The sequence below is a fragment of the Colossoma macropomum genome, unplaced genomic scaffold (assembly GCF_904425465.1).
Source record: "Colossoma macropomum unplaced genomic scaffold, Colossoma_macropomum, whole genome shotgun sequence".
NCBI lineage: Eukaryota > Metazoa > Chordata > Actinopteri > Characiformes > Serrasalmidae > Colossoma > Colossoma macropomum.
The window spans coordinates 2983646-3008435 of record NW_023494790.1 but is presented as its reverse complement, the minus strand read 5'-3'; the positions used below and the strand labels follow the sequence as shown (position 1 = coordinate 3008435).

Sequence of the window (24790 nt, the reverse complement as noted above, 5' to 3'; positions counted from 1 at the left end):
TTTTATTAAATGTATATCTTATTTGTATCTGACATTCATGAACTGCTGAATTATTCAGGACTTAATATGAGTTATTGAGTATCTATTGTGAACTTTTTAGTATCTATTATAAATTATTCTGTAACTGCTGTGAATTATTCACTATTCTATTATACAAAATTCAGCTTAAATTTCAATTTAAGTTTCAAATTCAATTTTTAGCCATGCTAATGCACTTTAGCCTGTGTTTAAACCACATTTGAGGAAAGGGTTGAGGGGTGTTGTTGATTTTTTACTGAACTGTCGCTTTAAGACGTTTTTTCTACTCGACTGTCCAGAAAGTGTCTGTTCTCTGTTTCTTGCTGAGAGTTTAATTAACCTTTTACTCAGAGCTGATTAAAACACCTCAGGGTGATTAGCTGCAGGGGCTGTTTATGTAAACAGCGATTCTGTTGCGTCTCTGTTGGTCTTTATTCTCTGCGGTTAAGGGAATTCTGTACGGATGGACGAATTCATTATAGAGGAACATGAGAGGAGATCTGAAAGCGTAAATAGTCGGACTGCTATCCAGGAACAGCGGCTACGAGGTTAAAGCACGGATCATCGGCTGTTATTGATGATCTGTATTAGGTGAACCGCACAGAAATCACAGCTGCTTTCGCACATAGAGCAAAGATATTTCAATGAAGAAAAGTAATTGGAAAGCTGGAAGATCCAGAAATGATGAACGTGCTCTCTGGTAGGGAAAATGACACGGAGAATCCAAGGCACTCAAAAAGTTATACAAACACTTTATTATCATCATTCATGTTAAGTAAGCTTTACATCCAGCTGTGTTGCTGCATCACTGTTTTATGAATAAGAGAGTTAATAGAAGCTCTAAATGTGACTTTTACTTCTGCACTTTGTTACTGCTGCCTTATTGTATTGAAGCCTTGCCCTGCGTTCACACCAGCAGCGATGCGATGTGACGAGGTGGCTGGAGGTCATTCATTTTCGATGAGAGCTGGTGATTTCCGGTGACAGGAGGCAGTGCGAATGTTAGCGATGCAAAGTGGGCGGAGTCAGCGACGCGACAAATTTAAGTGAACTTCAGAGCCACTTCCTATTTCCCCCATTATATAAACTAGGTGCCTGCAAGTGAGTCCTCAAAAAATGGGGTGAATTGAGCTAAACGGCTAAAAACGAAAAACTAAAATAGTTTCTAATCACTAACTTCTAACTTTTATTTTATTGTAGAAAGTAGAAGGATGTATTTTACTAAAAAAGCATTGAAAACTTTCCTACAGCAAACGGGTTTTGGGCAGCAGGACGTTAACATAACTGCTACTGAGTGCTGATTGGTTGGTGGGCGGAGCCGCTCATTGGCTGTTTGCGTTCACTGACGTCATAAACGTACATGAGGCGCCGTTTTAAACTCCTATATCTCGAGTTTAAAAGCTCTTAAAAATATTACAGCAGTGTTAAAATGTTTTATGCTGCTCTGTGTTCAGGAAATAAATGAATTCTTTTACATTAAAAATGTTTATAATTTTATAAACTATGATTTCCCTCAAATGCTCCATCTTAACACTTTCGTTTTGGACTCGCTCGGGAGCGCCCTCTAGTGTTTGAGAAACCTGGAAGACATTACAGAGCGGGAATTCTCCTCTCTACAAGTTCTCTGATTCAGCAGCGTAGTACGCGCTTTATTTCCGCCACTGTGAAACTGTACGCTCTGTTTTTGGTTCCTAGATAATTGTTCCTACTAGAGATGGAATAATGACGGTGATGCTTTCGCCGCAAATGGACAGTAACCCCAAAGACCAAATACTGTTTTCCTCACAGACTGACTGCGCAGACTTGGGGATTAAATAAGAATAAGCACACCAGCGAATCCTCACCAGGATAATTTATTTTAGCAGGAATGCATCCGATTTGTGTTTGGCGTCAGCGAAACCATGGCAACCAACAGTCAGTTGGAGTTCAGAAACGGCCACAAGCCATGAGCGACCAGTGAATTTGGGTGACGAGGCAAAAAGTCTGGTGTGAATGCAGGGTCAGAGGTCACAGATATCATGAGTGATAATAAAGACATGCTGTATTTTTTTTTATGAATATTAAAACGACTGTGTGGAAAGTGCTGATTCTAAGCTTTCAGTCCCGTATCACGTAACACAATATCTTCTCTTTTCTACACAAGAAGACGAGGAGATATTTTATCATGATTTAAAGTTGATGAAAAGTTATTGTGTACAGTCCTGTTTTACAGGAAGAAAAATTCCCTTCATGTTTTATGCTGTTTTTGTCATTTTTTTGACATTGAAAACAAGTTCAGACTCAAACCTGTCCATACAGGACGTACATTAAATGTATACGTGGTTTAGTACTGTGTAATTATAAATGCAATAGTGTAATTACATTATAATAGTACACCGAATGACAGTCTGCCTAAATCAAGGGCAGTAAGTACTCTGTGGATATTATTTATGTATGTTATATATGTTATTTCCACACTTGCACTGTTTACTGAATAGAGATACACCGCATTCCAAATTATTATGCAAATGATATTTTTCTCTGATTTTCCTAAGTGGTCGATGCAAATGACAGTCATCCACCGTTAGAGTATAAATCGAATTTTACTGAACAAACCTCCCAATGATAACAGTATTTTTTCAAAAACAAAAAAAAACTAAAAATGCACTGTTCCAAATTATTATGCACAACAGTTTCGAAACATTTTATAGGTTGTAAAGAACTGAAAATGGTCATTTGTTAAATTTGCAGCATTAAGATGTTACATTTACTGAAATCAAAAGCTATTTCAATCAAAAACATCTTAACAGGCCAAGTTACATTAACATACGACCCCTTCTTTGATATCACCTTCACAATTCTTGCATCCATTGAACTTGTGAGTTTCTGGAGAATTTCTGCTTGGATTTCTTTGCAGGATGTCAGAATAGCCTCCCAGAGCTGCTGTTTTGATGTGAACTGCCTCCCACCCTCATCGATCTTTTGCTTGAGGATACTCCAAAGGTTCTCAATAGGGTTGAGGTCAGGGGAGGATGGTGGCCACACCATGAGTTTCTCTCCTTTTATGCCCATAGCAGCCAAACGGAAGGCACGGTTCTTCTTTTTGTACCATGGAAGAAACTGGTCAGTCAGAAACTATATACTTTGCCGAGGTCATCTTCACACCTTCAGGGACCCTAAAGGGGCCTACCAGCTCTCTCCCAATGATTCCGGTCCAAAACATGACTCCGCCACCTCCTTGCTGACGTCGCAGCCTTGCTGGTACATGGTGGCCATCCACCAACCATCCACTACTCCATCCATCTGGACCATCCAGGGTTGCACGGCACTCATCAGTAAACAAGACTGTTTGAAAATTAGTCTTCATGTATGTCTGGGCCCACTGCAACCGTTTCTGCTTGTGAGCACTGGGTAGGGGTGGCCGAATAGTAGGTTTACGCACAACTGCAAGCCTCTGGAGGATCCTACACCTTGAGGTTCGCGGGACTCCAGAGGCACCAGCAGCTTCAAATACTTGTTTGCTGCTTTGTAATGGCATTTTAGCAGCTGCTCTCTTAATCTGATGAATTTGTCTGGCAGAAACCAATGATCTCGCTTAAGTTTTTGTGAAATATCTAATGTTTTCATACCCTGTCCAAGGCATTGCACTATTTGACGCTTTTCGGCAGCAGAGAGATCCTTTTTCTTTCCCATATTGCTTGAAACCTGTGGCCTGCTTAATAATGCGGAACGTCCTTCTTAAGTAGTTTTCCTGTAATTGGGCTCACCTGGCAAACTAATTATCACAGGTGTCTGAGATTGATTTCAGTGATCCAAAGAGCCCTGAGACACAATACCATGCATGAGTTTAATTGAGAAACAAAAAATTAAATCTTTATGACATTAAATCCAATTTGCATAATAATATGGAACACAGTGTAGAGATAGACAGAATATGGTTCTGCCGTTTACACAAGTGTGCATGGTAAAGAATGCGTTATGGATCTTTATGGTTATGGTTAATTGCATTTGTCGTGTGCGTACACGTCCATGATGGAGGTGCAGATGAGGATAATCTCTATATAAAGCCCCCAGCGTTGGGCTGTGGAGCAGTAGACCTGCACTCTCTGGAGTGATGGAGCTCCATCCGGTACCTTTGGGATGATTTTGAGTGGAGTTTGCAATCCAGAAGTAATCATCCACCATCAGTACCTGACCTTGAGGTTTTGCTATGACAGTGATGACGCATATCCACACGAACTCCTCTTTATTCTGCACAGAGAAGCAGCCGCAGACGCTGATGGTCGGGGTTTGGCCTGCTGTGGTGTGCAGACTCGTCTGGTTGATGATTTAATGGTGATAAAGCCCCTGCAGGTAGATGCTGAGCAGGGTTTTTGTTTGAATTCCAGCCTAGCGCCTCATTACCTGTGCATTAGGCTCCAGAGCTGGGGGCCCAGCAGCAGTCACTGAGTTCTTAAATCAGACGGCTCAGCCGTTGCATAATACCTGCTACCGCTGGAGGCTGGCCAACGTCTTAAGCAGATATTGCACATGATTGCCTGTAAGTTGGAGAGATATTAGCCTCGGGGTGTTGGAAAACAGAGAGAGAGGGAAGGCAGGTTTACAGGCTATAGTTTGTGCCATGATGATGCTGTGGCAGACAGAAATCATAAATAGTTAATCAGTTCTTTTGTGGCAGGTTTAAATTGGTATGTTAAGGGGGACACACTGAACTCGACCTGAAAAAAATGACACCAAAATGCTGTAAAAATGTTGTTTTCCCAACTTTTGGGGTGAATATTGAAGAATAATGAAAACATCCTAGAAAGTTTTGTCTTCAAATAAAAAAAACATCACAACGAACATATTTCTCCTCACAAAAAGTGAAACTGCAGTTAAAGAGGCACCAGATTTACACCGATCGGGCATAACATTATCCTTGTTTCTGCGCTCATTGTCCACTTTATCAGCTCCACTTACTATATAGGTGCACTTTGTAGTTCTACAGTTACAGACTGTAGTCCATCTGTTTCTCTGATACTTTGTTAGCCCCCTTTTACCCTGTTCTTCAGTGGTCAGGACCCTCATGGACCCTCACAGAGCAGGTACTATTTGGGTGGTGGGTCATTCTCAGCACTGCAGTAACCCTGACATGGTGGTGGTGTGTTAGTGTGTGTTGTGCTGGTCTGAGTGGATCAGACACAGCAGTGCTGCTGGAGTCATTTCAAAATAATAGCCACACATAGCCTATCAAGGGCAGAAAGTGCCTGATATTCACACTAAGGCTGTAGAGAATCATGCAAACTTGCTAAAGAGGTGCAGATCTCAACTCAGATTTCAGATCTGAAGCAGCTTGATTTTCTCCTCTCTCTCAAAGATGAAAGCTTTAAGTGCTGTTTATCTGATGTGTGCAGTTTGGGTGTCTACCAGGTCTTCCAGGTGGTTGTTAGGAACTTTTAATCATTTTTAGAAACTTTTTTAAGAGTTTTTACTTATTTTCCTTTGAGCTTTTCTTCTATATGCAAGTAAATGATCTTATCTTTTCTCCTCAGAAATCTAAAAAAAGAATAACTTATACTGAATGTGTAACAAAACCAAACCCATCAGACGCTCGCGGTAAAAAAAAACAAAAAGTGAGGCTTTATTGTTCGGGGCTTTGGCAAAACTTGAAGTCGATGAACAGGCGATGGTCAAATCCAGAGAGGTCAAAATACAAAGAAGGACAAACATAACAAAACCAGGGCAAATTCAAAAAGACAAAGTCTGAAACTGAGGCAGGTCAAAAATACAAAAGGGCGATCAGAATAATCTAAAAGCCTGGGCTTTATACTAACTCTGACTAATCACATGACCAGGAGAACAGCTGAACCAGATTAGTACTCAGGTGAGTGTGGACAATGATTGGAGCGTTGTTGAGGGTCAGCAGACACGTGATCTCCCAGCGGATTCTGGGAGGTGGAGTCCATTGACGCTTCAGAGCGTGACAGAATGGCCATTTGTCTGGAAATTAAATAAATAAACGGTGATCTCAGATTTTTGCACAGTACTTTTATTAAAACTTTCATGTTACCCATCTTAGCGCAGTCAGTTCTGACCAGACTGTGAGGTTCTACCAAATGATTTAATATTTTCTACTTTATCCTGGAGCTTTGAGTCTGGCTGTGATTGTTGATGCCGCAGTAAAGCGGTAAGGTCTGGCTGATGAGTGCGAGTGTGTATCGGCTGGTTGCAGCGGGGGGTTCTGATGAGATGGTGTGTTTCCTGTGGTGAGTTGTGCTGTTATGGTACACGTCCTGCTGCAGTGTCCCTTTGAACCCTGCCTCTGTATTTTGCAGCGAGAGGTAGAGAGAGAGGATGATGAGAGAGAACAAAGCCGGAGCGGTTGCCTCGTCCGAGCGTGCTGGGAGAAGCTGAATTATTGAGTCTGTTTCATCTCTGAGTGTGTGACCTCCTGCTTATTGAAACACTTGACCTGCTTTCAACACAATGAACAGAGAGAATGTGTATCGGAGCAGGTACTGAGAGAACGTCTCCGAGGAAACGCACCTCTCTGTGAAGCTGCAGCCTCATACACCTGTGTTCCGTCTCAGAGCTAAATGAACACACCTTTCCTCACACTCACACCTTTACTTCTTCACGTAGGTGTGTGAGTGTGTGTCAGTGTTGGCAACTTTGGTGAGGAAACTAGAGTGAGATTTTCAGGTAGCAGATTTTTAGATGACGAGTGAGATTTTTAGACATCGAAATTGTCATGTAACTGAGATTTTTCAGGCAATTGGAGTGAGATTTTCAGGCTACTGGAGTGAGATTATTAGGCAACTGTAAGAATTTTCAACGACTGGAGTGAGATTTTTAGGTGACTGAAGTGAGATTTTTAGGCAACTGGAGTGAAATTTTTAGGTGGCTGGAGTGAGATTTTTAGGCAACTGGAGTGAGATTTTTAGGTGGCTGGAGTGAGATTTTTAGGTGGCTGGAGTGAGATTTTTAGGTGGCTGGAGTGAGATTTTTAGGCAGCTGGAATGAGATTTTCAGGCAACTGGGGTGAGATTTTCAGGCAGCTGGAGTGAGATTTTTAGGTGGCTGGAGTGAGATTTTTAGGTGGCTGGAATGAGATTTTTAGGTGGCTGGAGTGAGATTTTTAGGCAACTGGAGTGAGATTTTCAGGCAACTGGAGTGAGATTTTTAGGCAACTGGAGTGAGATTTTTAGGCAGTTGGAGTGAGATTTTTAGGCGGCTGGAGTGAGATTTTTAGGCAGCTGGAGTGAGATTTTTAGGTGGCTGGAATGAGATTTTTAGGCAGCTGGAGTGAGATTTTTAGGCAGCTGGAGTGAGATTTTCAGGCAACTGGGGTGAGATTTTCAGGCAACTGGAGTGAGATATTTTAGGTGACTGGAGTGAGATTTTCAGGTGGCTGGAGTGAGATATTTTAGGTGACTGGAGTGAGATTTTTAGGCAGCTGGAGTGAGATTTTCAGGTGACTGGGGTGAGATTTTCAGGCAGCTGGAGTGAGATATTTTAGGTGACTGGAGTGAAATTTTCAGGTCAGTGAGATTTTCAGGTGACTGGGGTGAAATTTTCAGATCAGTGAGATTTTCAGGTGACTGGGGTGAAATTTTCAGATCAGTGAGATTTTCAGGTGACTGGGGTGAAACTGGATTTTATTAATTTTATTACAGATTTATAGATTGTTGGTAATTGTTTAAATTGTGATGTAGAGTAGCAGCATCTTCTTTCATACATGTATCTCCAATAAAATAGATGTTCAGGTCGGGTATGTACGTGTACGTTGAGCATGTTTGTGTGCATATATTTTATGTTTATCTTTGTGGAGAACCATGCAGCTACAAAAATTACAATGAATAAGTCCATTTGACTTTGTAAGTCTTTGGCTGCTTATATTCCTGAGAGCAGTGCAGTGTCTCAGCCTTAGCCAGCTGTGCTGAAGGTTGTCGCCTTCTGCAGAGTCCACAGTGGGTTTATTTACATACCTCATACATTTCTGTCTCAGTTCCAGCTCTGAGACCCTGACACGGCTCAGTTCAGGAGCTGTCTGGACTCATCGTCCCAAAACTGCTAGGACTGTTAGCATTCTCTCTCTCTCTCTCTCTCTCTCTCTCTCTCACTCTCTCTCTCTCTCTCTCTGGTGAAATGACACAGCTGCTGGTCTGAGTGGTCTGAGCTCTGTGACAGCTGTGTATTTCCTGTTGCCACTGTTGTAAGAATTGCTCTGTACTCTTGTTCCCAACCACAAGTCTGCTCTACTGACAGACCATAAAGCTCTAAACATAGCTCAGCCAGAGCAAGAATTATGGGCCCTTGAGCCTTTTTAGGACAGCTGTGCAGAAACTCTACAGCGTTGTTTGGGTTGTTTTTTACCTCAGATGGATGAATGTGAAGATCCATAATAATCCATAATCCAGTATTCTCCAACAATCACCAGCAATGCCAAACGTTTGTTGGCTGCCTCTGTGTGATTGTTCTTCCCCTACATACAGTGGTTCACTGGCTTGTTGGTGTTTGGTGTAATATGAGGGCGTTTGGTTGGAGAATGATTGTGTTTGAGAATAATGATGTTTGGTGGGCAGTGATGGTGTTTGATTGGAGAATGATAGTTTTGGTGGAGAATGATGGTGCTTAAAGGACAGTGATGGTGTTTCATGCAGAATGGTGGTGTTTGGGGGAGAAAGTTGGTGTTTGGTTGGAGAATGATAGTGCTCGGTGAATAATGGTGTATGGTAGGAGAATGAAGGTGTTTGGTTCCAGAATATTGGAGTTTGGTGGAGAATTATTGTATTTGGGAGATAATTATGGTGTTTGGTTGGAAAATGATTGTGTTTGATGGAGAATGATGGTGTTTGATGGACAGTGATTTTTGAGATTTGTGGTTTTTGAGGGAGAGTGGTGGTGTTTGGTTGAAGAATGAAGGTGTTTGGGTGGAGAATGATGGTGTTTTGTGGACAGTTAGTGTTTTGTAAGAGAATGATAATGTATGGTAGGTGAATGGTGGTGTTTGGTTGGAGAATGATGGTGTTTAGTGGACAGTGATAGTATTTGGTAGGAGAATAATGACGTATGATAGGAGAATGGTGGTGTTTGGTTGGAGAATGATGGTGTTTAGTGGACAGTGATAGTGTTTGGTAGGAGAATGAAGATGTATGGTAGGTGAATGATGGTGTTTGGTTGGGGAATGATGGCGTTTGGTAGGAGAATGATGGTGTTTAGTGGACAGTGATAGTATTTGGTAGGAGAATAATGATGTATGGTAGGAGAATGGTGGTGTTTGGTTGGAGAATGATGGTGTTTTGTGGACAGTGATAGTGTTTGGTAGGAGAATAATGATATATGGTAGGAGAATGGTGGTGTTTGGTTGGAGAATGATGGTGTTTAGTGGACAGTGATAGTGTTTGGTAGGAGAATAATGATGTATGGTAGGAGAATGGTGGTGTTTGGTTGGAGAATGATGGTGTTTAGTGGACAGTGATAGTGTTTGGTAGGAGATTGATGATGTATGGTAGGAGAATGATGATGTTTAGTTGAAGATTGATGGTGTTTAGTGGACAGTGATAGTGTTTGGTAGGAGATTGATGATGTATGGTAGGAGAATGATGATGTTTAGTTGAAGATTGATGGTGTTTAGTGGACAGTGCTATTGTTTGGTAGAAAAATGATGGTGTTTGTTTGGGGACTGATAGTGTTTGAATATAGAATGATGGTATTTCATGGAGACAAATGGGTCTTGCATTGTGCCATAATGCAAGTGGTGTCTGCGATGCCCCATGACACCCCAACGAAACCTCCCTGACAGCCTGTTAACTATTGCAAGAATGTGAATGATGATTGGCCGGCATCTCTCGACCAACACATGGCATGATTTTATGGCACTGTGATTGCCTAATCTGACCTAGTGACCAGTGTGAAAGACAAAAATATGGTGCCAGATATTCCGTTTGACTCCTGGTTGCTCTGGACCGGTGAACAGTCTTCCAGCTCTGTTCTTCTCAGCCTCCATCAAATGTCTCTGTGAATCGGGGAGACTGTCTGTCTGAGCTCCGCCTGTGAGAACATGCCTGATCTCTTCTTTGTTTCTCAGGTAGATGAAATTTACCATGACGAATCTCTGGGGACCTGCATCAACATCGTGCTCGTTCGTATGATCATGGTGGGCTACCGTCAGGTAAGACCCCCCCTCTGCCTACACCAGTGAGAAAACACAGTGTGAGTCGGTCACATGACTACATACTACAGAGTTATTCAATACACTCTTAAAAAAAGATGGTTCTTCAAGGGTTCTTTATTAAAGAAAACTAATTAATTAAAACTATTGAACACTCAAAGAACCCTTGGCAGGATTAAAGCGTTCTTTGCATTGTGAAAAGTTCTTCAGATTGATGGAGAATGTGCTGTAGATGGATCTATATAGAACCTTTTTGAGTTCTATATTGCACCCAAAAGGGTTCTGCTATTGTTACGGTGTCAAGCTTGTAAGGTTAGAAGAACACTTTTTGGTGCTATATAGAACCCTTTTCAAAATGGTTCTATATAGAACAATGAACACTCAAAGAACCCTTTGCATGATTATAGGGTTTTTTGCATCGTGAAATGGTTCTTCACATTGATGGAGAATGTGTTGTATGATGTTCCATAAGATCTTTTTAAAAAGGGTTCTATATATTCCCAAAAAGGGTTCTGCTATTGTTACGAGGTCAAGTTTGTATTATAGCAGAACCCTTTCGGGTGCTATATAGAACCATATACCACACTTTCTCCATCAGTCTGAAAATGATGCAAAGGGTTCTTTGAGTGTTCATCGTTCTAAAGAACCCTTGAAGAAGATCCTTTTTGAGAGTTTATTGTATTGAAATGACTGCATATCACAAGTAATATATATATATATATATATATATATATATATATATATATATATATATATATATATATATATATATATATATTGTATCTGTTATCAATAGAAGAACCCTTTTTGGGTGCTATATAGAACCATACACAACACATTCTATATCAATCTGAAGAACCATTTCATAACGCAAACATCATTTAATGGTTCTATATAGAACAATTCTCTTTACTAAAGATCACTTGTGAACTGTTCTGAAATCTACATACTTTAATACAGGCTGTATGAATATGTTAAATGGTTCTTTACTGAAAGTACTGAACTGACTGTTTACTGAAGTGTCCTTTGATATTATATTGAAATGACTATATTCTACACTGTTGTTTGAAATGAATATGTACTGTGTTAAACAAACACACACAATTTGGGAGGTTTGACCATTTTTAGGTCAGATTTGATGTCAGTAACAGAGTGAATGGGTCAAAACGTCAAATAGTTTTGTTGATTTTCTGAGTGTAAATGCTTTAACACATCCTCTACAGAGACACACTTAAATATGACATTTTTCTTCAGAATTTCAGTCCACAATTTCCATTTCGCTGCTGTCGGAACAAAACCTCATATCTCCAAATGGTAACTTTACAGGAGAAGGAAAAAACCTACTTAACTTTTAATGTAAGTCAATGGAACCAGACATTTTTATAAGTAATTTTGAGTTGTTTCTTTTTGTCTATTCATCATGAAATTTACCCACAATGTAAAGAAGAACAGGTATTTTCATATTATGTCAAAAAATGGAGATACAAGGTTTTGTTCTGACAGCAGTGATGTATATTTGCTGAGTTTAACCTGTTGAAAAAAAATAAAAAAAGTGCCATAACTTTTGCACGGACCACGTTTTATTATAATTTCTTCCCAATATGTTAAATTATGGCAAGTAAAGAGAGAGAGAGAGAGAGAGAGAGAGAGAGAGAAAGGATAGAGAGAGAAGAAAGGGAGGGGGAGAGAGATAAAGAAAAGAGAAAGAGAGATAACAAAGAAAGAAAAGGAGAGAGAGAGAGAAAGAGATAATGAAGAAAGAGAAAAGAGAGAAGAAGCAAACCTTTTTAGAGTCAAATTAGAGCAAATAAGATAAATATGACTAATTGGCATTAATTATTTCAGTCATTTGACAGTCTGACAGCCCTTAGGCTTTATAGGAGAATGTACAATATGATTCAGTGTGTGTGTGTGTGTGTGTGTGTGTGTGTGTGTGTGTGTGTGCGTGGGTGTGTGTGTGTGTGTGTGTGTGCGTATGTGTGTGTGTGTGTGTGTGTGTGTGTGTGCGTATGTGTGTGTGTGTGTGTGTGCGTATGTGTGTGCGTGTGTGTGTGTGTGCGCGTGTGTGTGTGTGTCAGCAGGGATTAGGTTTTTCCACCTGACTCTCCTCTTCACTCTATATGAGATTCACTCTGACACCCCACGCCATCCTGAATACACACACAACCATCAACACACCCACACGCACCACTGATCCAGAGAGAGAGAGAGAGGAGAGAGAGAACAGAGAGAGAGAGAGAGAACAGAGAGAGAGAGAGATAGAACAGAGAGACAGAGAGAGAGAGAGATAGAACAGAGAGAGAGAGCGAGAACAGAGAGAGAGAGAGAGAGAGAGAGAGAGAGATAGAACAGAGAGAGAGAGGGAACAGAGAGAGAGAGAGCGAGAACAGAGAGAGAGAGGGCAAGAACAGAGAGAGAATGAGAGAGAGAGGAAAGAGAGAGAACAGAGAGACAGAGAGAGAGAGCGAGAACAGAGAGAGAGAGAGGAAAGAGAGAGAACAGAGAGAGAGAGAGATATTTTATTTTATTTTATTTTATTACTTTTGGCATGTCCATATTCATTCTAAGCTTACATGTTTTACCATATTTATATTTCAAACTTTATAGCTTTGTTTAAATTATTCATCCATATGCACTTTTGTTTAATTAATTTATTATTATCCTCTTTTTTTATTTATTCATTTATTTCTATTCATTTATATTTTAATAATAATTCAATTTCACTTGTATTTTACAGCTTTGGCAACATAGGTCTCAGATCCTGTCACGCCAATAAAGCATATTTGATTTGATTTGATTTGAGATAGAACAGAGAGAGGGAGAACAGAGAGAGAGAGATAGAACAGAGAGAGGGAGAACAGAGAGAGAGCGAGAACAGAAAAGAAAAGAGAGAGAGAGAGAGAGAGAGAGAGAGAGAGAGAGAACAGAATGAGAGAGAGAGATAGAACAGAGAGAGAGGGATACAAAGAGAGACATAGAACAGAGAGAGAGAGAGAGAGAGAGAACAGAGAGGGAGAGACAGAGAGAGCACAGAGAGAGAACAGAGAGAAAGAGAGAGCAGAGAGAGAGAACAGAGAGAGAGAGAATTATCTAATTATCTAATTAATTATCTAATCGCAGAATTACATCAAATTAAACTTCTTCAAAATTTAAAATATGTTTGATATTATTAAATCTCCATTTTGAGACAGCGCATGTGTAATAAGAGCTTTATTATCCAAAAACTCCATGAACTTGATAATAACACAGCATCAGTCTGATATGTATGTATATATATATATATATATATATATATATATATATATATATATATATATATATTGTCATATGGAACATACTGATAGAGTTCAGCTTTAAAGGAGAACAAAATTTCAACATGACTAAATGGCTGAGATGTAAACAGAGTCGTTCAGAGTGGTTTGGTGTGAAACGCTCTGTTCTAGAGAAACTTACCGATTCAGAACTGTTCACAGTGGTGGTGATAGGAACCAGACGTCCACCTCTAAAAGCTCCCTCACAGAAAGTTACTACATGAAATGGTTATGAATTCACTGCCTGATGACTGAGACACTGTTTTATGATAGTTTTAAGAAGATTTTGGCTTAAAACACACAGAGGATAAATATTCCCAAAAAAACAAAAAAATGATTTCAGATTTTCCACTATTTTTCCATCATCAACATTCCATATAAACTCAGAAGACTCGTGTAGGTTCACTGGTGGTTCTGGATAGTAAATAAAATGTCTATATCTGTGTTGTAGTCATGGCGACCCCTGTTTCCTATCACCACCACTGTAAAGACATCTGAACCATTTCACACCAAACCACTCTGAATCTCTCTGTTTACATCTCACACACTGAATTATGGGGGAATTTTGAAAAATGGGTGGAATTCCCCTGCTAAAAAGAACAGAAAAAAGATTAAAGTCTGTGTCTGATGGAAACAGAAGATTAAACACATTTTCTCCTCCACTGCCCAAAGCATAGATCAGTACGAGGGACACACTTTGAAGATTTTTAAACATTAGTCATTTATTATGACTTCAAAAAGCTTCATTAACCTCGTTTCATTTTATATTCTCTTCATTCGTTCTTTTCTTTTCAGGCTTCATATTAATATACAAGTAATGTGTTGTATTATAGCTTCACGGTGCTTAAGCAAAATTGGGAACACTTTATTATACACACTTAAAAAAGATGGTTCTTCAGGGTTCTTTAGTAAAGAAAATGGTGCTATATAGAACCATGAGCACTCGAAGAACCCTATGCATGATTCTTTGCATGGTGAAATAGTTATTTAGATTGATGGAGAATGTGTTGTATATGATTCTGATGCTTGACATTGTAATAATAGAAGAACCCCTTTTGGTGCTATATAGAACCCTTTTCAAAAAAGGTTCTATATAGCGCCATCTTCAGCACATTCTCCACCAATCTAAAGAACCATTTAATCATGCAAAGGGTTTTTTGAGTGTTCATGGTTCTATATAGAACCATTTTCTTTACTGACCAGAACCATCTCTGTATAGAGCAGTATTCATAAGGCTACATAAGCCCTTCAGGACTACTGACACAAACCCACATAAACATCTATATAGGCCACATTTATCATAAACATTGTACTTGCCAGGCTGGTATGAGGTCTGTCATGAGGTCATGACACCTTTTTGGGTGAAATGACAGACGTTGTAGGTCAGTATTTGTCGTAGTGACAGAATAATATGACGAGCAGCACTGCTGTGTCTGATCCACTCAGACCAGCACAACGCACACTAACACACCACCACCACATCAGTGTTACTGCAGTGCTGAGAATGACCCACCACCCAAATAGTACCTGCTCTGTGAGGGTCCATGGGGGTCCTGACCACTGAAGAACAGGGTAAAAGGGGGCTAACAAAGTATCAGAGAAACAGATGGACTACAGTCCGTAACTGTAGAACTACAAAGTGCACCTATATAGTAAGTGGAGCTGATAAAATGGACAATGAGCATAGAAACAAGGAGGTGGTCAGAATGTTATGGCTGATGGGTGTATATATACACATGTATATTACTTTCTCCCACACATTTAGTTTCAAAGCTGTACTATTTCTGTATTTTTAAAGTTTAATGTGTAATTAACTGACTCAGTTCACTCCATATTCTTTTTCTGCTCTCTTCTTTTCATTATCGACTTTTATCCATGCACTTTAATATGTAAATAATAAGCAGAGCCGTGCAGTGGTGACAGTAAAGCATTATCAGTGGAAAAAAGAAAGAACTCTGTGCTCATTAGAAGTCTCGACAGACCAATCAGGAAAAGAAAAAGCAGCCAATATATCATCCACATCAAGCAGGGCAGTCTGATGAGTGCTTCTGCCAGCTGAATGCTAGTTATAATGCATCATGCATGCTTTTGTGTGTTTGTTGCCACACTTGACATACTTTGTATTGTCCACTACTGTCTCTGAGAGAAAGCAAGTGATTATACTGTGCTGTTATACAAGCCAGCGTGAGGAGCTAAATATTCTGCCTCCTATTCAGCCTCGCTTTGATTTTCCTGCTGTGTAGCCTCCTTTGAAACATCGGGCTGATCAATGTTTAAAGGCAGAAACCAGCTCTTTCTTCTTCTGAACAAAACACTGCCTCCACATTAGCGCTCAACAGTGGAGCACATTACAGCCGCTTCACTGTCTACACGCCTGGAACAGTTAATGCTTTACCTGCACCTGCCAGAATTAGAAGCTGGGTGGGTGTTTCTAATAAATTGGCCAGTAGAATTAGATGTAGGTGTTTCTAACAAAGTGGCCAATGAGTGGATTCACAAGGTCGGTGTTTCTAATAAAGCGGCCAGTTAGTAGATTTAAGAGGTAGGTGTTTCTAATAAATTGGCCAGTGAGGGGAAGCACAAGGTCAGTGTTTCTAATAAAGCGGCCAGTTAGTGGATTTAAGAGGTAGGTGTTTCTAATAAATTGGCCAGTGAGGGGAAGCACAAGGTAGGTGTTTCTAATAAAGTGGCCAGTGAGGGGAAGCACAAGGTAGGTGTTTCTAATAAAGTGGCCAGTGAGGGGAAGTAGAAGGTGGCTGTTTCTAATAAAGTGGCCAGTTAGTAGTATTAGGAGGTGGGTGTTTCTAAAAAAGTGGCCAGTTAGTAGAATTAGAAGATATGTGTTTCTAATAAAGTGGCCAGTGAGGGGAAGTAGAAGGTATGTATTTCTAATAAAGTGGCCAGTTAGTAGAATTAAAAGATATGTGTTTCTAATAAAGTGGCCAGTGAGGGGAATTGGAAGGTAGGTGTTTCCAATAAAGTGACCAGTTAGTAGAATTAAAAGATATGTGTTTCTAATAAAGTAGCCAGTGAGTGAATCAGAAGGTGGGTGTTTCTAATAAAGTGGCCAGCGAGGGGAATCAGAAGGTAGTTGTTTCAAACAAAGTGGCCAGTGAGTGGAAGCACAAGTTTAGTGTTTCTAATAAAGTGGCCAGTGAGTGGAAGTGGAAGCATAAGGTAGGTGTTTCTGATAAAGTGGCCAGTGAGTGGAAGTAGAAGATATGTGTTTCTAATAAAGTGGCCAGTGAGTGAACCAGAAGGTGAGTGATTCTAATAAAGTGGCCAGTGAGCGGACATAGAAGGTAGGTGTTTCCAATAAAGTGGCCAGTCATTGAAAGTAGAAGGTGGAGTTTCTAATAAAGGTTTCTTTCCTAAAAAAACACTGTAATTAAAACAATAGCTTTTCATCAAATTCAAATCATAATAAATTATCTCATCTTCTAACAACAAAACATAGATGTGATGTAGATTAAAAGCTAACCAGGAGGCTTAAACTCACCAGCTGACTATCAAAGACGTCATCAGCTGTATCAGCTGTGTTAAAGCTGAGAATACGGTGAACTACAGAGTGCACGAGGTCTCCAGTGGATACAGAGCAGCGTGAATCTCTTTCAGCCCTCCGTTAATTCCTTCATTATAACAGTGAAGTGTGTAATTGCAGCTTTTGTTTTAGCGCGGGTTTCACCGTGACTCTCACTGCCGGTGGCATCTTGCTGTGTTCATTTGTTACTTGGAGACTTTAACCTTAATGAGATGATTTCTATCTGGTGTATTCTAAACATGAATAATGAGGCATGATCAGCATTAGCAGGGAAGGTTAAGGCTGAGGAATCGTCCGTCCTGCCTGACGTTAATTAAATAATAGACTCACAGGGGTAGAAATGGCCGAAGGTTACCTGAGCTTCAGCTGAACTTACCTGGACTAATTCTGTCACTGTTGCAGCACCTGTAATTTGACTAGGACTGCAATCCTTTTGACCTTGTGTAGGTTTTTAATCAGTGCAGTTCTTTGATTGCTTTTTAAGTAGCTACTGTGAAGATCATTAATCATTGTGATTTGATTAACTACATCTGATTTTTTTATTTGTTTGCAATGTGAGAAACCGTTCAGCCAACTAGCATTTCTATGCATTTTAAATAGAGTACCTGCTAACTCAGTGTGTGACATTGCATTTGGACTTACTGTGATCATAATGACCAGCACTACTAGCTGTACAAGCCTACCATTTAACTAAAATAGACTTACAGACAGAATTACAGAATTAACATTCAAACATTTCCTGAGTCGCCCTTTCCATTCCATCTTATCACGAGATCGTATGTGACTCACATCCGGAGTTATGAGCCTATGAAGAGGGGCTGAGATACACGTCATCTGCCTCTCACCGTGTGGAACTGGTGGATTTGTGTGTCCATCTACATTCTGTGTGAAACTGACCAATGGACACTCAGGAAATCACTAAGGACTGACCATCACGCCGGAAACCCTTCATTCTTCATTCAGTCCACATCGGAGACTCATGTGAAATGGCGTGCAGAGAGTTTACAGCTGCTGAAGCTGCTGGTTTTGGAAAGTAGTGATGAAGATAACGGAGCATTTTGATATGAATCATATGAGGATCATGTTATATGAAGAGCCTTTAAAGGAAAGTTTAAGAAGATATGAACAAATCGAGGAAAAGACCTCGGACCACAGAGGGTTAACAGGAAAGGGCCACTTGACTCGCGCAAACCAATAATAGAGCATTGTTTCTGCATATCATGTGGAGCGAGGTTCCAAAGATAGTGCTACAACAAAAACACACCTGCAAGAAACAAAGTGGTTTGCTCAGTGGCGAACGCACAACAGTATCTTGTTTGTTTTCTGTTGAATGCTTCAAAAAATCCTCTGAATTTTTTGGAATTTATGACGTTTTTCAAAAAGCACTTATATTTTCCTCTGAAAGGCCCATTATATACTCTTAAAAAGAAGCGTTCTTTGGATGATGCAATAGAAGAAACATTTTTGGTTCTCTAAAGAAAGAAATTTGTAGTGAAAAGAACCTTTTTAAAGCTTAGAGAACCTTCACATAATGTAAGAACTGATGCACAAACAGACAGTTTGGGGGGTACTGTGTGGGTGGAGCATCCAGAGGTTAAGACAAAGAAAATACAAAGTTCAGGTCAACTTATAATTACTTAACAACTTATTTGCAGCTTTTTGAGTTTCTTTAAAAGCACTAGCAAACATCCTCAATTGAGTTTATTCAAAACAGCTGTGAAGTAAGTTAAACAATAGTAAATTGACCTGACTTTTAATTTTTACAGTAGCCACGTTTACATGCAGCCTGATAATCCATTAATAATCTGACTGACAGCTCAATCGGAATAGAATACGTCCATGTAAACACCTCAATTGGAATAGTCTAGTCTGATTGAGGCCATTTGGAATACAGTTTCTATCCGATTGATCAAGGTGGGAAATCCTGTAAATAATCCATTAAATAGAAGAATAATATCCGTGTAAACGCCTGTATCTGATTACATTCCCTATCGGACAGTTTAAGTCCGTTCTGATCATGTTCGTCGCGTCATAGTGAAAGTTTATACTGTTCAACATGGCGGAGCAGAAACTGGTCTGCAGAGGAGACAAAGTTCATGCTCTGATCTTTAAAAGACGGCGGTGGGACGGACGTCCAGCTTATGTGTCTCAGAACACGACGTCTTCCTCTCGGCCTTCTTTAATAAGGACATGTGAAGGACGTTTTCCTGAGTCTGACATCATTTTAAAGCAGTTAAAAACACAAGCACTGCTCACTGCTGCTCAACTCACTCTGACTGGACTCATGTGATGCTGGTTGTCATGGTAACATCTACACTAAGTGGTTCTCTAAATATGCATGTAATTTTGGATCTGATTTCTTGTAGTGAGCATGTAAACTGAGATTTTCCCTCAGATTGTTGAGTAGAGTGAGAATATAAACACGTCAGTCTTAATCCGCAATCAGAATGTATTTAATCAGATTGGAGAAAATCTTTGCATGGTAACACAATCAGTGGATAGTAAATTGCAACAGCAACTGGATGATTTTTCAATTAGGGGAATAAGAGACTTAATTTCAGGCAGTGTATTGGAGCATGTTAGTCTGTGGCAAGATGAATGAATTTAATCAAAATGTTCAGTGATGCTGTTGTATTGCTGTATTAAAATCTTCGCCGGGGACAGAAAAGTTCTCCTAAATGAATAATCACTCATTCTAACAGCTTATTGAGTGGAATCACAAGGTGGGTGTTTCTAATAAAGTGGCCAGTGAGTGGAAGCAGAGGGTGGGTGTTTCTAATAAAGTGACCAGTTAGTAGAATTAGAAGGTACGTGTATCTAATGTTTCTGTTCACTTGAAAATATGCAAAAATATCTTGTTTGCTTTCTCACTCAAAAGTCTGGATATCATGAATTTTTCAATCCAGGCTGTATATCTTCCTCTGAAAGGTCCACTGTGTGCGCCGAAAAAGAAGCGTTCTTTGAAAGATGCCATAGAAAAAACACTTTTGGTGCCCTAAATAGGAGATTTGTAGCATGAAGAACCTTTTTAAAGTTTATAGAACCTTCACATAATGTAAAAAGTGATGAACAGAAGTCGTCCACTTGCAGCTTGGACACGGTTGAGGCTATCTTAGTGTACAGTAAATATTGGACGGTCTAGATTCCTCTGTGGGTGGAGCATCTGCAGGCTGAGACATAGCAACTGGATGATTGTTTAATTAGGGACACAAGTGACTTGATTTTAGGCAGTGTATTTGAAGATGTTACTCAATGGCAAGATTTTGAAGATGAATTTAATCAAGATGTTCAATGTTGTTGTTGTATTGCTGTATTAAAATCTTTCCAGCGGATAAAAAGTTCTCATTGAATAATCACTCATTCTAACAGCTTATTCATCTCGTAGTGATGTATCCGTCAGTCCGTGTGTTTGTGTTTGCATTTGTGTGCAGTCGATCAGCCTGATCGAGCGAGGAAACCCCTCCCGGAGTCTGGAGCAGGTGTGTAGGTGGGCAAACACCCAGCAGCGGCTGGACCCCAACCACGCCGAGTACCACGACCACGCCATCTTCCTCTCCAGGCAAGACTTTGGTCCCGCAGGTATGCAAGGTAGTGTATTCACTCGGTCGAGGCTTGTGCAGAGTGAGTGCTCCTTTACGCTTCACCTCCATAAAGGTTGGCCTCAACACTCACTCAGGTAAGGTCCTTGGAACGATGGTCAGCAGTGGCCGCCTGTGACGGCGGTTTAGACTGCGGTAATGGTAATGACCCCACAGTAGCACATCATTTTTCTGTTTGTCCAGCACCTTGGTAACTGGGTATTGGTGCCAACCTGTAAAAACGCAAACAAACTCACTGTTTCATCACCAATTTTTTGTCCAAGGAGAGTTTTTGGCATGTAGAGGAAAAAGAAAGTGCTCATTACTGTAGTTTCTAACAGGAGTGTAGACACATTTAGCTTCCTTTCTGCAGTGACTCTATTTTCAGCATTTGTAGGAATAACAATCTTTTTGTAGCCCAGTAGCATTAACTGATCAACCTGGTCCAAAACATGTAATATTTACAATTTTGTCCGGTCTAAAAACATGCCTGGTTTATATTTTGAGCTGTTGCTTTTCATAGATTGTTTATAATTGCTGATTTCTTTATCCTTAAGTGTCAATCCACAGATTTGTGAATCTGGTGATCTAACACAGTAGCTTTCATAGCCATATTTATTGAAGTGATATTTTCAAAATCAATATTTACTCGTGTTATTTGCAGCATAACACCAAAATGTGTCGGCCTGCTTAACTGGGCTGTGTTTTGGTAAGGCTAAACTGCATTTGAAATATGAATATATCGCTGTTATGCTTCAAGTCTGTTTTTTGCCACTTGTGTTTGAGCATTGTAGTTAGAAGAAAGGGGACCCATGGGCTTAGTGCAAGAACTTAATCAAGGGTAGGGCATCCAAAAAACAGTTAGGGGTGAGCTGGTGTTGTGGGGAGCATTGCTACCCCTACCCCAAAAAAAGGCTATGAAAAACATGGGATAATAAATGTACGCTAAATCTGTCCCAACAACTCAGTAAAATTCTACTCATTTAAGTAATCGGTCTGTGGATGTATCACCTCTCTAAAATGCAGCTAATACATAGTGATTCAAAACTTCCTGTGCTGATCAGTGTGATCATTTTGAACTGGGAAAGTGTACTTTGACTTCATTTATTGATGCATGACAACATAAAAGTGTATATAAAGCATGGCAGGTTTAGTGGGGCAAGCTGATTCGCTGATGGGGCATCGCCCCTCTAAGTGACCCCATGATGCCAGGCCTGGTGTACCAAAACTTTTCTGCTGCAAAGCCGGCGGTATATCTTTTTGGTCTAAATATTAGAGTGCACTGTTTACTCCTTATCACCACTTTGATTATTCTGAGACCAATCACAGTCAGGAGGAGGTCTTAGAACAAACAAGGTGGTGATTAGGACCAATCACAGTCAGGAGGAGGTCTTAGAACAAACAAAGTGGTGATTAGGACCAATCACACTCAGGAGGAGGTCTCAGAACAAACGAGGTGGTGATTAGGACCAATCACAGTCAGGGGAGGTCTCAAAACAAACGAGGTGGTGATTTGGACCAATCACAGTCAGGGGAAGGTCTCAGAACGACTGTAACTGTGACTGTGATTGGTCCTAATCACCGCCTTGTTTGTTCTGAGACTTCCCCTCTGACTGTGATTGGTCCTAATCACCGCCTTGTTTGTTCTGAGACCTTCCCCCTGACTGTGATTGGTCCTAATCACCACCTTCTTTGTTCTGAGACCTCCCCCTGACTGTGATTGGTCCTGATCACCACCTTCTTTGTTCTGAGACCTCCCTCTGACTGTGATTGGTCCTAATCACCACCTCGTTTGTTCTGAGACCTCCCACTGACTGTGATTGGTCCTAATCACCACCTTGTTTGTTCTGAGACCTCCCCTTGACTGTGATTGGTCCTAATCACCACCTTCTTTGTTCTGAGACCTCCCCCTGACTGTGATTGGTCCATATGTTGCAAGGTAGCTTGCATCACAGCAGGGAGCCTGTAGTGTTGCTGAGTAAGAAAGACGTACACTTTTTAAGTACACTTTCAACAACGTCTTCAGCTGTTGTTCAAGTTTGTTTAGTTCTTTCATCGTTTGAATTGTACAGCCAGCTTTAATCAGTGTTTCTTTACACACATGATGTGTAGTTTAAAGCTTGCTGTGAGTGGCCTGTCCCTATAAGCCACACCACTGAAAATTTGCAGCTGTATCAGCCCTAATTATAAGTAAATAAATAACTATCAATAGTCTAGACTATATAAATATAAGCTATATTTATTTAAATATTTTGAGTACAGCTCTGCTGTCTAAATGTTTTAATCTTGAATAATTTATGGAAAGCAACAAGTCTGTATGGGTGCTTCTTTTTTGACCAGGTCAATTTTGTTGCTGTTACAAAGTTGCTGTACGATCAGGTTGATCTCATTTAGTCCGTCATCCTTCATGCTGAAAACACCTGCATGTGTTTCATCTCTTCATCACCCTTCAGTCATGCCTGTGAAGGAGTTTAATTACCAGACTTTAACTGCCATTGCATCTGAAACATTGGACATGTGTGACATTCATGAGTTTCGTACACAAGAGTTTCATTCTCACTGACAGTTTTCCTTTACATACAAAAACAACACAGTTATTATCTGAGTCACCATAGAAACAAAGTGGCTATTTTTAATCCCACACAGTGAAGTTAACTCATTGAACTTGTTGAGAAACTCTGAAAGGTCAGAAACTGTTTGGAATAATAAATGTACAGATTCATTAGTGCCACCTCACATTACGCTGGGACGAGTGTCAGTACCTGCTTATGGAAGTGTTTCTGGAGCTTCTGCAAGACGCAATTAAAGCAAGACAGCTTCTCCTACACATATCTTTACAGTCTAGTTTACTATAGTGTTGATTTATTTTTCAGTTATTCTTAACCCTCTACTGCACACATTATGAAAGCAATTAAAAAAAATATTCAGTTCACTTTTCTTGAATAAAATTATTCTTGATTTATTTTTTCAGACCCTATTATTAAATTGGAAAACATTTAAAAATAAACAAATAAAAAGATGTGTGCAGGGGTCCTTTTGAGGAATGTTGCCTTGAGGCAACATTGTGCGACAATTAGAAGAAATGATATAGAGCTGTGTTCCCTGAAGTGGTGAGATCTGGCTTGTGACTGGCTAAATCCATTCCACTGTCGCACAATGTTGCTTCTAGGCAACAAATTTATTTCTGCAAATTCTCATAACAAAAAATGTAAACTGAACATTAAATGTTCCCACTAAGAAATAGTATGACTGAGCACATGCTTTTTATTGACATACTCAAACTCTTTCCTTTATTGTTAACCCTATTGTTGTCTTTAAATATGTATAACGATATTGTAAAGCTAGGAAAATGAGTTTGTTGCCCTGAGGCAACATCGTGCAATAGAGGGTTAAGAGAGCATTCGGGGTTTTAGTGTTAGTTTGCTTTAATTTGGTTTAGTTTTCATTGACTTTCAGTTTTAGGTTTGGTTTTTCAGAATTATGGTGAATATTTTGTGTCTTCCCTCTTTTTTATGTCGTTGCATCCATGAGTGAGTCATGTCCCTTCACTCTTCAGAGTGCAGAGTTGTTATTGTCTGATTGCTCTTCATTTGATTTACATTAAATGAATAACATTTTAATGTAATTACATAATAATTTACATAGTTATGTACTTAACATAGACATTTTATTTACTATCCAAAACCACCATTGAACTAATACATATCTTCTGAGGTTTATATGGAATGTTGATGGTGGAAAATAGTGGAAAAACTGAAAAGGCCTCACTTTCTAGATGCTGAGTTGAATCAGGTGTGTTTAAAGGGAAATTCCACCAATTTTTAGAAATTTTTGCATAATTTCTTTGTATTTAAAATGATTCAGAGAGGTTTGGTGTGAAATGGTTCAGATCTCTTTACAGTGGTGGTGATAGGAACCAGGGGTCGCCATGACTACAATACAAATATAGACATTTTATTTACTATCCAGAACCACCGGTGAACCTACACGAGTCTTCTGAGTTTATATGAATGTTGATGATGGGAAAATAGTGGAAAATCTGAAATAATACGTTTTCTTTGGGGACTATTTTGTGTCACAACACCCTGCATGTATCCCTCCACCATGAATGGATTTTAAATTCTCAAAACTGTCATAAAACAGTGTCTCAGTCATCAGGCAGTGAATTCATAACCATTTCATGTAGTAACTTTCTGTGAGGGAGCTTTTA

The 24790-nt window shown here is 39.8% G+C and overlaps 1 protein-coding gene across 1 annotated transcript in view; it reads left to right on the top strand.

Annotated features, from left to right (window-relative positions):
- The window catches only part of LOC118809010 (A disintegrin and metalloproteinase with thrombospondin motifs 3), a 148075-nt gene that overhangs the window by 73288 nt on the left and 49997 nt on the right, over positions 1–24790 (top strand). Inside the window, 2 exon segments of the mRNA XM_036571923.1 lie at positions 10067–10150; positions 20434–20590. Coding sequence (XP_036427816.1) covers positions 10067–10150; positions 20434–20590 — 241 coding nt within the window.